The 12,775-nt window shown below is 43.2% G+C and overlaps 2 protein-coding genes across 4 annotated transcripts in view; one reads left to right on the forward strand and one right to left on the reverse strand.

Annotated features, from left to right (window-relative positions):
• The window catches only part of NUDCD1 (NudC domain containing 1), a 52,529-nt gene extending 42,223 nt beyond the window's left edge, over window positions 1-10,306 (reverse strand). Inside the window, exons 1-2 of one of the 2 annotated variants that reach the window (XM_006753908.1) lie at window positions 9,958-10,306; window positions 381-535 (exon numbers count right to left, since the gene is read on the reverse strand). In XM_006753908.1, coding sequence (XP_006753971.1) covers window positions 381-535; window positions 9,958-10,075 — 273 coding nt within the window. In that variant the 5' untranslated portion in view covers window positions 10,076-10,306. The remainder of the gene's footprint in view (window positions 1-380; window positions 536-9,957) is intronic. The other variant, XM_015566216.1, reaches the window with a different exon arrangement.
• Window positions 10,307-10,371: 65 nt separating this feature from the next.
• The window catches only part of ENY2 (enhancer of yellow 2 homolog (Drosophila)), a 9,681-nt gene continuing 7,277 nt past the window's right edge, over window positions 10,372-12,775 (forward strand). The window contains exons 1-2 of one of the 2 annotated variants that reach the window (XM_006753909.2): window positions 10,372-10,538; window positions 11,883-11,959. In XM_006753909.2, the coding sequence (XP_006753972.1) occupies window positions 10,533-10,538; window positions 11,883-11,959 (83 nt within the window). In that variant the 5' untranslated portion in view covers window positions 10,372-10,532. The remainder of the gene's footprint in view (window positions 10,539-11,882; window positions 11,960-12,775) is intronic. The other variant, XM_006753910.2, reaches the window with a different exon arrangement.

The following is a 12,775-nucleotide window of genomic DNA, read 5'->3' on the forward strand; positions in this document are numbered from 1 at the left end:
CAATCCTAAATGTTTGCACCTAATTAAAACTGTTAAAAATACATAAAGCAGAAATTAGCTAAAAGGAAAAATAGATCCCCCATCATAGTTGGGGATAACACACCTCACATGAAGAAACGAGAAATGAACCAGGTACATCAACATTGATAAACTCATTAGAGTAGTTGCCCACTGGTAGGAGTGGAGGGGAATAAATATGTGTAGGAATAGGTACAAAGGAGGAAAAAAAACTTAATAAAACAAAAATGGAGCCTTACAGACCGATGATAGGATTTTCTATATTAAAGGTATGTGTACATCAGTTACTTGGATATAGGATTCAAAGTGAAAATTAAGGATCAAATTTATTAGAAAATCCTACTTATATATTTTTTCCTTACCAGCATCACTGTCAAATTCATAATTCTTCCAAGGTTATCAATGTAGTAGACACTGTCTTGATACCATGAATCACAGTGAAGGTAATTATACATTCCAAAAGCATGCATGTGTTCCAGTGTGTACTGATCATCTCGAAGTTTTACTTCTGCCACAGCTGAAATATAAACAAAGTAAACATACACATAAAAAGTTTTGCCTCAGATTGTTCCTTTCTGTACAATGCCTACATGGCAAGAGGCCTTCAGGACAATTCACTGTGCTATTCATTCAAAACCAATTCTGGGCACCTACCAGAAACTGTGTGCAGAGGTAAACAGTGTGTAGAACTGACATGGTTCCTGCCCTTACAGAACTTAGAACATGGTGGCCACCTCTTCCTTATAATTATGAATAAAAAGAAGAGAGAAATTCTAAAATTGAAGGATTTCCTATCTCCTGGGCAAATATTAAGTCTACTTCATAAAGTGTTTATATACTGTAAAAAATGCTTTTACCTCTATTATATCTCACTGATTTTTACCACACATTAAGAAACAGTGTTTTTATTATTTCATTACACAGTTTTGGAAATAAATGTGAGCACAAATAGTGATTTCTGCAATGTTACACCACATTTCTCCCAACAATACAGAACAAAACACTATTATACCTGGAGCAAAAATAAAGTTTCCTACTAAAAAATAGAACTTTTTCCACTAGAGTATTAGCTGCTTCCATAATTTTATTTTACTTTTCTCCAGCTTTACAGATATAATTGGCATAAAACATTGTATAAGTCAAGTGTACATCATGATTTAATACATGTATGTATTGCAAAATGATTACTACAATGTTTACTTCACACATCCATCACCTTACATAGTTACAATTTTTCCTTTTAAAGAGAACTTTTAAGATCTACTCTCTTAGTTGCTTCCATAATTTTAAATCTGCCAAATGTGATTTTTGCCTCTCACTTCTTCTTTCCATATATAGGAACCTTTACTATTCAGGGCTGCCCATGCACTACTACTATTTTCTGATTTAACAGGAAATAAGTAAGTGGACTAAGCTGAGCCAATACCTTACCTTAATATAAAACTCATCTTACTATGTGCTAATTGGAAGTTTTATTCCAGAATGCTCACCTGTTCCTAATTCTATTACCTACTTTGAGTCCTAGCTTACTTATATCCATTCATTCATTTATTCAACAACTATTTTAATAGGCACCAATGATACAATGATGAGTAAAGAGCACAGAATCTATCTTCTTAACACTTATGATCGAGTGGGGAAATGGACATTACTCAAATAATTGCGTAAGTAAATATGTGATTAAATGTTTTTAAGAAAAATTACTGGGGCCTGGCTGGCATGGCTCAGTGTTTGAGCATCAACCTATGAACCAGGAGGTTCAATTCCCTGTCAGGGCACGTGCCTGATTGAGGGCTCGGTCCCTAGTAGAGATGTATAGGAGGCAGCCAATCAGTGATTCTCCCTCATCATTTATGTTTCTCTTTCTCTTTCTTTCTCTCTCTCTCTCTCTCTCTCTCTCTCTCTCTTTCTCTCTCTTCACCTTCCTCTCTGAAATAAAAAAATACTTTAAAAAAAGAAAAATTACTGGGTACCATGAGAACAAGTAACAATGGGAGCTAATCTACTTGGGAAGATCAACAGGAGCTTTCAAAACTTTGAGCCAAGCTACAATGGATAAGGTAGAGTTAATTTAAGAAGTAGACCTACCTACCTACACACATACACGCACCTACTTAACACAGGCAGAAGGAAAAACAGGCAAAAGAGGGAAAACTTGTGTTTAAAGACCCAAAAGACAGCCAAACTGGCTGAAATAACAGCAACAGAATTGTACAAGGAAAGGCTTACAGACGAAGGAAGTGAGAGAACCTGGCAGGAATTGAATCATGAAAGACCTTTTCTTTACTTATATTTGTTGATAAACTCACTGTATTATGGATTTTTTAAGCAGGAGAATAAAGTCCAGATTCAAATGTGTAAAAGGATCACTTATAACTACAATATGGAAAACATACCAGAATAAAGCAGGGGTAAATCCAGGGAGATCCACTAGGAAACCATTGCAGTCATCGGGTAAAGGACGACTGAAGTTTAGAAGCATTTCAGAAGCGACATCTTTGTAGCTTTATGATGGCTTTGATAGAGACGGAGGACACTATTTCTATACAACTCCAGGAAGTGTTTCTTTTATAAGGAACAGCTAGAAATACCTATTCCACTGATTAGGAGGGGGACAAACATCAATTCTTGGTTTTCTAGCACCACTGTGTGGATGGAACTCCATACTGCAGAAAATGTGCGGGGTACCATAATGGCCCAAACAGTAATACTAGACAATGTGACGACAAACACAATTTTTCATAATTGTCCTGTTGGAGCATAGAAAAAGGCTGCCTCCGGCCCCACATGAGAAAGAAAAATATCATGTTAATCATCCTGAGTATAAAGGGGAGGCAGAGCAATTGAAAGGAGAAAAGCAGTGTTGAGAATGGGAGGCCAGCAGAGCCCTTTTACAAAGCCTCCTAAGAGAAGGAGTGGAGCGCAGGGAGTCTCAGATGTCGGTTGGGATCTTTGAAATGGTTGAAAAAGAGGAACATCTTTCATGAGGGCTAAGAAGCAAGTATAGTGAGTTTTTATTATTTAACATTATAATAACTGCATTGGAAATAAAAAGAGCTTTGCTGAAAAATCATTCTCTCTTAGTAAAAAGAACTTAGGGCCTAACACAAAGGGGATCTCTCCTAATCTTTCCCGAAATTCCTTACAAAACATACACGTAACCTCAAAAATCTGTAGTTTTTCACTCACAAATCGTTTACTGAATGACTGCTATGGGCCAGATATTGTACACTGGGCAAACACTGATAAATAAAACACTGATAAAAAATAAATAAAACACTGATAAATAAATAAATGAGCCCTGTTAATGGTGCTAACAACAGTTACAATTACTGCTTGTCTATAATATACTATTATATTGAACCTCATGAAACTGCCAATATTCAACTCTTTTGACACCAGTTAAACATGATTCAATCTAATACTTATATACCAGTAATCATAGAATTTTTTTTAATGGAAGGCAGAGGCAAAGAATATTAAAACACTAACAAAGGTCACTTCTTAGACCACTTATCTTCTAATTGTACCCAATGAGTTAAGTCTTCTTTTCACCTAGTGACTTAATTTGTTATTTGTGTATAAAGATGCCAAAAAGTAGAGCACAAGTTTGTATTACAAGTTCTGAAGCGAGATTTATGGAATAAGGTAGGGCTAGAAATAGGAGCATTGCCCTCACTGAACTCTCCTATGTAATAAAAGCCTAATATGCTAAGTGTCCGGTTGACTGGCTGCCCATTCAACCAATCAAAGTGTAATATATTAATGTTATGCTAAGGCCACTCAACCGCTCACTATGACATGAACTGACCACCAGAGAGCAGTCGATCAGTCAACAAGTTGCTATGACACGCACTGACCACTAGGAGGCAGACGCTCCGAATGGTAGGTTAGCTTGCTGCTGGAGTCCAGCCAATCGGGACTGAGCCAGACGGGCCAGACACACCCTGGAGCCCTCCCGCAGTCCCTCACCAGCTGGCCAACCTCCCGCGTCCCTCACAGGCCCCAATTGTGCATCAGTGGGGTCCCTCAGCCTGGCCTGCACTCTCTCACATCCAGGACTGCTTAGGGGATATTGGAGAGCTGGTTTTGGCCCGAACCCAAAGGCCAGGCTCAGGAACCCCACTGGTACATGAATTCATGCACTGGGCCTCTAGTCTTATATAATGTTTCTGCACATTAACATATTAACCTGCCTTTCTTCTCCATATTTTTCTCTAATAAAGTATATATAAAACATATACAATGGTTACATGGCTTTCCTCTTCCTTTACTCCAACTAAAGCCATGATTTTCACCAGCTTTTATCCTCCCTGCCCTGAAGAAACAGCCCAGAAACTACAAAAAACATTAGAAACAGCCCTGGAGGGGTAGCTCAGTTGGTTGGAGAGGCATCACAATGCACTGGGATTGTGGGTTTGATCCATGGTCAGGGCACATACGGGAATGAACCAGTGAATGCACAAATAAGGGGAACAACAAATTGATGTCTGTCTGTCTCTCCTTTTCTAAGAAAGAAAGAAAAGAAGGAAGGAAAGGAAGGGAGAGGAGGGAAGGAAAGAAGGGAGGAAGGGAGGCAGGGAGGGAAGAAGGGAAGAAGGGAAGAAGGGAGGAAGGGAGGAAGGGAGGAAGGAAGGGAGGAAGGAAGGAACAGCATTTACTCTAGGTATAGCTTCCCCACTGACAAGTAACCTAGTTAAGTTACCTAACCTTTCTATCCTGTCTCACCAGTTAATGGTACTCATCCTATAATATTCTTGACAAATGTAACCTGTAAACATGTAAAGTGTTTGCTAGATGGCACATAAGAAGAAATGATGATTTCCCTGTTTCTCTTCTCCCTTCTAAAGCAAATTCTCACAAAGGTGCTTAGGATTCCATTCTCTCCTCCCTCTTCTAGGTCCTTCCTCTCTACTGGCCCCTTCTCCTCCACTTTAATATGTTGAAAACTCCCCACTTCACACAACAAGCAAATGAAAAAGGGTTTCCTCCTTTTTGCCCTGTTCCCAAAGCAGGCCTCTTTCCTACCCTGTACTTCTCAAACTTCTCCCATTTTCTCATTATCTATATTAACCCATTTCAATTTTGTTTGAACTCTACTATTCTACCAAAATCTTTTTTCATTTAAAAATAAATATTGAACACTTTTTTCTTGAAGCCAAGATGGAATAATAGTGACCAGTTCTATCTTTCCATCAAAAAGATATAAGATAAAATTAAATAAACCAGATAAAATTATATGGAACAACAGTTTTCCAGACACTAGACATCAGGCAACAAAGGACAGTGATCCCTAGAAATGAGAAACAAAGGAGTTGAGCCCTAGCACTGCCCCAGCTTAACACCACCTTTAATGAGTTTCCAGATCTGGGCACGAAGAGGAAAAGGTGAGGTAGCACCTGAGACTCCCCTTGTTGTGGAAACCGAGTGAAAGTCTAGGGAGTTGATCAAGGCAGCTACAGTTCATTGGACTGTCCAGTGTACTAGAGAAGAGAGCAGCAAAGAGAGAGGAAAATCAGAGGGTGTCTCTCAAGTAATGGCACATGATTGAGAAAACCACTTCAGGCCAGGGGAAGAACCATCTGAAAGGATGAGAAAAACCATTTTAGGCACTCAACACAAGGCTGAGAGCTGCAACTGTTCCCCCCAATCGGAACGGAAAAAACTCAGAATTCATGGGATAATGGGTAGAGTACACAGAAAAGTCTTCTCTCAAATAATTATTAGCCCTAGACTGAGCATTGCTCCAGACCAGGCTAACAATTCATAAAAGCAACACCCAATTAATCTGTTTCCAAGTAACTCAACTGCATCCCAGAACAAAGTTCAAGAAGATTTATACAGCCCTAGCTGGTTTAGCTCAGTGGATAGAGCATCGGCTTGCGGACTGAAGGGTCCCGGCGGCTTCACTTCTGATAAGGGCACATGCCCAAGCTGTGGGCTCGGTCCCCAGTAGGGGGCGTGCAGGAGGCAGCCAATCAAGGATTCTCTCATCGTTTATATTTCTCTCTCTCTCTCCCTCTCCTTTAAGATAGCTATCCAGAAATGGAATTGCTGGGTCAAAGGGCAATTACAATTTATAAAAAAGGTTTTCTTGCTTAGTTCTTTGAAACAGAAAAAGACAAAGTGACATATACTGTTTATACAGCAGTGGGAATTTTAGAACAATTTAATGACACTACTTAAGACAAGAAAATACCTAACCTCCAAGGTCTTTGAGACCAGGGACCATATCTTCATCCTCACATCCTAAATGCAGAGCTTCATCCACCTGAGGTGCCCACTCACAGTATGCTAAATTAATGTAAATTCCTTAGGTTAGTGTAAAAGAAGTCAAGCTGTCAGGAGGAGCTCCTAAATCATACCTCACCTTCTCTAGAAATAATTTTCAAAAGAATTAACCCCTTTTTCATCCTCCTCCTCAAGTAAATAACATAAGTCCCTCCACGTGAACTACTGCAAAAGTGTTAAGCTGATCTGTTTCCATTCCTCTCATTTTCCAAATTCAACCTCCATAGAGCCCAAGTGTAAACCATTAAAACCCTAAATCAGCTTTCCGTCTTTGCTTAAAGCCCTAAATGGCACCTCATCACCTCCAGTTGTGCATCCCAAACACAGAATCTAAAACCAACACAGGTTTACTGAGGGGAGAAAAAGGACAACTTTGTGAGTTTTTATTGGATTTAGAGAGCTACATATTATGAGATTTTGCTTCCTGCTTTTTTGTGTTAAAAATAGCCTTTTATTTATAAAAAAAGATGGGCGAGTGCATGAGTTTTTAAAAATAGATATTTTTTAACTGATTTTAGAGAGAGGAAGGGAGAATAGAGAGATAGAAACATCGATGAGAGAGAAATATCCATCAGCTGCCTCCTGCCCGCCCCCTACTGAAGATCTAGCCGGAAACCCAGGCACGTGTCCTAACCAGAAATCAAACCTTCACTTCCTGGTTCGTGGGCCCACGTTCAATCACTGAGCCACACCTGCTGGGCTACATGACAGTTTTTAAGAAACATCTCCACTTGGCAAAGTAAGAAATTGGGCTTTTTATGATGGGTGAGCTTTATTTTTTACTGAAGGGCCCCATGAAGAAATCAGTCCTGTCACACTTTCCCAGGAGATTTTTTTTCCTCCTTCTCTCCTTCATTCACTCAATTTATTGAGCACCTGCTATGCTAAGAGCAATGGCAGAGTAGTGAGTAAAGGAGAAACACCGTCTTCAGGGAGCTCACAGTCCAGTGAAACAAACAGATATCAAATAAATACAGATTTAAAACTATGATTGTACTGCCTTATGGAGAATGGAATGAAGGAGCCCAAAAATGAAGACAGGAAGGATGGTCAAGGAAGCTACTACAGTTCAGGTAAGAGATAACTGTGATTTAGACAAGGATAGAGGCATGAAGAAGCCACAATCTTCTACTGGATTTGCTGAAAGATTGAACAGGCGGGTTTAATGAAGAAATAACTCCATGACATCAACATAAGCAACTACATAGACCTGCACTAATGGTCTCAACCTTTTATGCCTCCCTGGGTCTATGCCATGTGGTATGAGGTGGCTATAATTATTCTAGACATGATTATATGATTTGCTTAGGGCAATGGTGTGCCGAGCTGGCATGGCCATGGCATACTCAGCCCCACGTTGGGTGCCATATGTGCTGAGCCAGGACAGTCAGGTTCGGTGAGCCTGAGAGGGGGTGGTGAAGGATTGAGAAAAGACAGACAAGAGAAAAAAGCTGGGTCTGGGTGAGACGCTGTCCTCTCTCCTGAAAGCCGTTGTCTTTATTTAATGCCGATTCCACAAGGCAAAGTAAGGGCGTGGTTACTAGGTTCTCGTGAGTTTCGAATCAACTCAATTATACCCACCTGGTCAAGCTTTGTTTACTTGCTGCACCTCCTGCAGCCTGTATCACTTAGTCATGTGGGACCACAGGTTCCGACCATCAGGTCAAGCTTACAACTATAGCCCGTGGCTATAACTGTGCTGGAAGGCTTTGCCCTCCAAGCTAGGACTTGCACGTGGCGTTGCCACGAGAGGACCGTGCCCTCCTATTAGTCCCAGGCTTCAACCTGTCCAAACGCTGTAGCCGCTCTCCACACAATGGGACAACAGTAAACTAATTGTACAGTGTTCCCCAACTCAGCATCATCAACTCCATAGTTAAACTGGTTTGCTTGGGTACCATGAGAGCAAGTAATGGGAGCTAATCTACTTGGGAAGATCAACAGGAGCTTTCAAAACTTTGAGCCAAGCTACAATGGATAAGGTAGAGTTAATTTAAGAAGTAAACTTATTCCAAGCAGTAGCTTGAAAAAGTGTTTGTGCACTGCTACTTGTCTCTTGGAATAAGCCTGGACTAGCCGGCTAAAGAATGAGAGATCGAGTGGAACAGAGCTAAGTGGGGACCATCTGAAATAACTTTAAGCCAGTCTATAGTCAAAGAACCCCTAAACATATGAGGAAGTCCAGCCAAAATGAGCAGAGACACCTAGCAGACCCATAATTGAACAAAAGTGCACAGATGAGCTCAAGCCACACCTAGAACCACTTACCTGACCTGTAGACTTATGAACAATAACAGAGGGAGAGATAGAAACATCAATGATGAGATTCACTGATTGGCTGCCTCCTGGATGCCCCACAAAGGGAATCGGGACCGAGCCCACAACCCAGATATGTACCCTCGAACGGAATTGAACCCAGGACCCTTCAGTCTGCAGGCTGACGCTCTATCCATTGAGCCAAACAGGCTAGGACTGGCATGACTTTTTAACTGCATAAACTAACTAAACATGGTGGTACCACTTACTAATACGGAGTGGGAGAGGTAATGGAAAAGAAAAACCAAGCTCATTGTATCTTACCCTGCTCAACTCTTACCTAGCCTCCAAAGTGCAACTTAGATATCGATTCCTCCAGGAAGCTTTCCCAGATCTCCTGGGCTGGTTTGGAAAGATTAAGTACGTACTACCATTATGTTTTGTACATATCCCAATCACTGCCTTACCACATTGCTTTATAATTATGTTTACCTTTTCTCCCAACTAGATAATTGCACCTTTATGTTACAGACTGTCATACTCATCTTGATGTTAGCATGTAACATAAAACAGGGTCCCAATAGATGTTTCTGAATTTTATAAATGAATTAAACACATTATTTGACACTATAAAATCTATTCATCAACTGTAGATCAGTATTTCTCAAAGTGTGATCTACTGACAACATGCACCAGATTCAGCAGGGTGTGTACTAAAAATGCAAATCTCTGGGCCCTCTATCCTCAATGAAAATGCCATTCTTCAACTTGTTTAAAAAAAAAAAAAAGGTAAAGTGGTGACTAGCTGGCCTGCTACAGACACACAAAACAAGTTGTAAGAAGTATGGGTACGAAAACCAACTCTTCCTCACGATTTTCTGGAGATGTTCTCTACAATACAGTCCTTAGGCTAACATCACCCAGGTAACTGCACCTGCTCAGAACTACAGTGGGGTTCCTCTTTTAAGAAATGGGTCGGATTCAGCCAGAGGGAGCCGGAGCTGGGGTCCTCCAAAGAGGCGTGGCTTCCCAACGCACAGGTTCACGGAGGATGCTCCAGGCCCAGGGGAAAGCAAGTTGGGAGCTTTCTCCGCAGCAGGGGCCAGGCCAGGACGGACAGGCGAGCAGCACCTGCGTGCCGGGCCCCGGAGCCCAGCGGCCCAGCCCAGTGCCGGCCCGTGGTCCCGCCACAGAAGAGCCGCGAGAAGGTGGCTTCCACGAAGGTCCGGGATGGACGTCCTTCTCCAGAAGCCGCCACCCGGTGTCCACCCCAGCCCGACGGGCCGTAGAGAAGGCCCCGAGTCGGAAAGGAAGAAAATGCGGGAAGGGTCTGGCCCTTGGCATCCGAAAGGGAAGAGGAAAAGAGTGCAAGGGGACGCCGCCGCTTCCCACCTGCGTCTAGTTCCAGCTGGTAACAGGGCAGCGGCTCGAGGGAGAGTTTGTAACCCTCGAATCGAGGGTCCAACAGGGGTCTCTTCACCCGCAGCGAGCAATTAGCGGCCACCTCCATCGCCTTCCAGGTTCCTAGCGGGAGAATTAATAAAGCTCTTGTTGAAAGGTCCGCGCTTCCCTCGTTGCACCGAGGCTGGGAGGCTGCGTGGGTCCCATCCCATTAAACACTGCGGTGCAGCATGCCTTCTGGGAAATGTAGTGCCCGTGAGCGGGTTGACTGTTGCATGCCGGGATGCGTAGTTTCCAGAGGACGCACCGCCCAGCGCGACAGCGGGAGCTGGACTCTCTTACCCAGAGGGCTGAGCGGCCAGGAGGCGGCCCGCGCTGGTTAAATTCTCACCTGATAGGCAGGGTGGCGAGGCCCCGCCCCGGAAATGCGTGTTCTAGCTTTCTGTGTGCTTAGGCGCCCGAGCTACTGAGGGTCTAAGTCCGGGCAGCCGAAGAGTGTGGTAGGTAACGGTCGCCAGCGCAAGGGTCATTTCGTCGCTGGGAAGGGACGGCCCTCGCCCGCGGTGATGGTGGTGAGCTATGCCCGTGGTCCTCAGGGCCGGGACCCGGGCCCGGCCCAGGCTCCTTTCGATGTGCTGTCTTTCGTTCGCTTCCCCGACCCGCGTTCGCGGGCCTGTAGGGCTCTCCGACTGGGCGTGCTACCGGAGTTGGCCCGGAGCCAGTCCTCGCTTTGTTTTCTGGCTCCTCCCCTCCCGCCTCTCCGCTGTCTCCGCCCCGTTCTGCTTTCCCCAGGAATGACTGGACCGGGAGGGATCCCCTAGCGCCCTTGTGTCACCGGTGAGAAAACTGAGGTCTTTTCGGAACCGACTCGTCCAAGGTCACTGTCCGTATTGGAGCGGCCAGGACGAGATTCGGTTCAGTCTTCTGGGCATGGTCCTGACTGCACCTCAGAATTGCTTTTTGAAAATGTTGAACCTCCAGCTGCAAAAGCAAACATGTCCTAGTCCTTTCCCAACCCCTCCTTTTCCCTTTGCACTTGAAAAAGAAAGAAATTTCCACTCTGAGAAGTCATGCCAGCCTGAGTTTTCCCAAAAGGGCACATGGCAGGCTGCAAAGTGGTCTGAAGTGACTGACAGGTGCCGGCTGGCTCCAAGCCTCCCGGCCTCGCCTCCCTCTGCTTTCTGCACCATTTGGGGCTGGGCTGGCTGTTTTAACTGGAAAGTGAGAATGTCCCAAGTGAGGACTTCCTTTGGGGTTTGTTTCCCCAAGAAAGAGCATAAATAGACTCAAACAGCAGGTTTAGTCGTCGCGATTCAGGACACATCCCCGCGAGAAGGGAAGCACTTAACATCAAAAGTGAAATTGCACTTTTCACCAACATATCCTAGGCTAGCATGGCTTCCCCGAATTTTTGAACAAACGATTCTCGCTGTTGGTTCTGATGAGCCCTGGAAGTGTTTGGGGGGCGGGGTCAAAGCCACCCGAGTGCAAAACCGACTTTTTCATGACTTTCTTGTCTCAGTGCCTCAGTTTCCTCACCTGTAAAACACAGATGATGTTAATCATACTTATATGAAATAATAGGTTCTGGGAGTGGAATGAGTTTTAAAAAAAAGTAACAACAATGTGTTAGCCCCGGACCAGGCACATACGTGTGTCTAATACATGTGACGATACTTGCTACTTCCAGGCTCGTTTTAAGAAGGGGCCGGGGGAAGAACGCTGTTGAGGTAGCTTATCAGTGTGCCTCCTTGGGATGCAGCAAATACGAGAGTAATGACGTCGTTAACGCATTGTTGGTATTTATGGCCCCTTCAGTCCGTAGCACAGTAAAGGTGTGGCGGTGCTTGCCTAGAGGAGTTAGGAGGGAATGCTTTCTAAGTGCTCTGTGTCTGAAAATGCGTGTTGATGTTCAGGTTAGCAAGATGAACAAAGATGCGCAGATGAGAGCAGCGATTAACCAAAAGTTGATAGAAACTGGAGAAAGAGAACGGTAAGTAAGAGACTGTCTGGGTAAATTGTATTTAACGCCTTTAAGTTACAGTTACTGTATCTACAAGAATCGAAATATGAAGGAACAAAACTGATGTCGGTGGAAAGAATTACAGAAAAATAGATTGTCAAAAGCTTCAGTTCCTAACATGTATAAACGATAGGCAGGCCTATTCAGTATTGCAAGAAATTAGAGGGAAGTGAGTGATGTAGAAAGATGAACAAGAAATGACTCTCAGAGATTGTATAATAGCAAAAAAAAAAATTCCTAAATAATGACAGTTGGAGACATAATGTTACCCACTTTTTACCAGGGAGACAGCACAATAGAACCAGCATTAGTTACCAAGCTCTTTTTTAATATTCATCCAAGGGTATGTTTCTATTAATTTTAGAGAGGAAGGAAAGGGGGCAGAGAAATATTGATCGGTCTCCTTGCACCGAGACCGGGATTGAACCTGAGACCTTTGGATGTGTGGGACAGCGCTTCAGCCAGCTGAGCCACCACAGCCAGGGCGTTGCCAGGCTCTCTTAACCTCAGTAGCATGTACTATTCCTACCATCTGAAATGTTCCTTTCTTTTTCTCCTAATCTTTAGCTTCCTCTAGCTCATCTTTCAAGTCTTAATTTAAATATTTCTTTTGAGTATCCTGGTCTATCAGAACATTGAACATTGTATTGTGACCACCTACTTAGCTAGTTTGTATCCTTCAATATAATCTAAATTACTTGACAGCAGAAATACCAGTGTATAGCCAGTATCACGCCTAGTTCTTAATTGGCCAAGTAAATACTTGGATAAATAAACACAAAGGTT

This window comes from Myotis davidii, unplaced genomic scaffold, assembly GCF_000327345.1.
Source record: "Myotis davidii unplaced genomic scaffold, ASM32734v1 scaffold1012, whole genome shotgun sequence".
Classification (NCBI taxonomy): Eukaryota; Metazoa; Chordata; class Mammalia; order Chiroptera; family Vespertilionidae; genus Myotis; species Myotis davidii.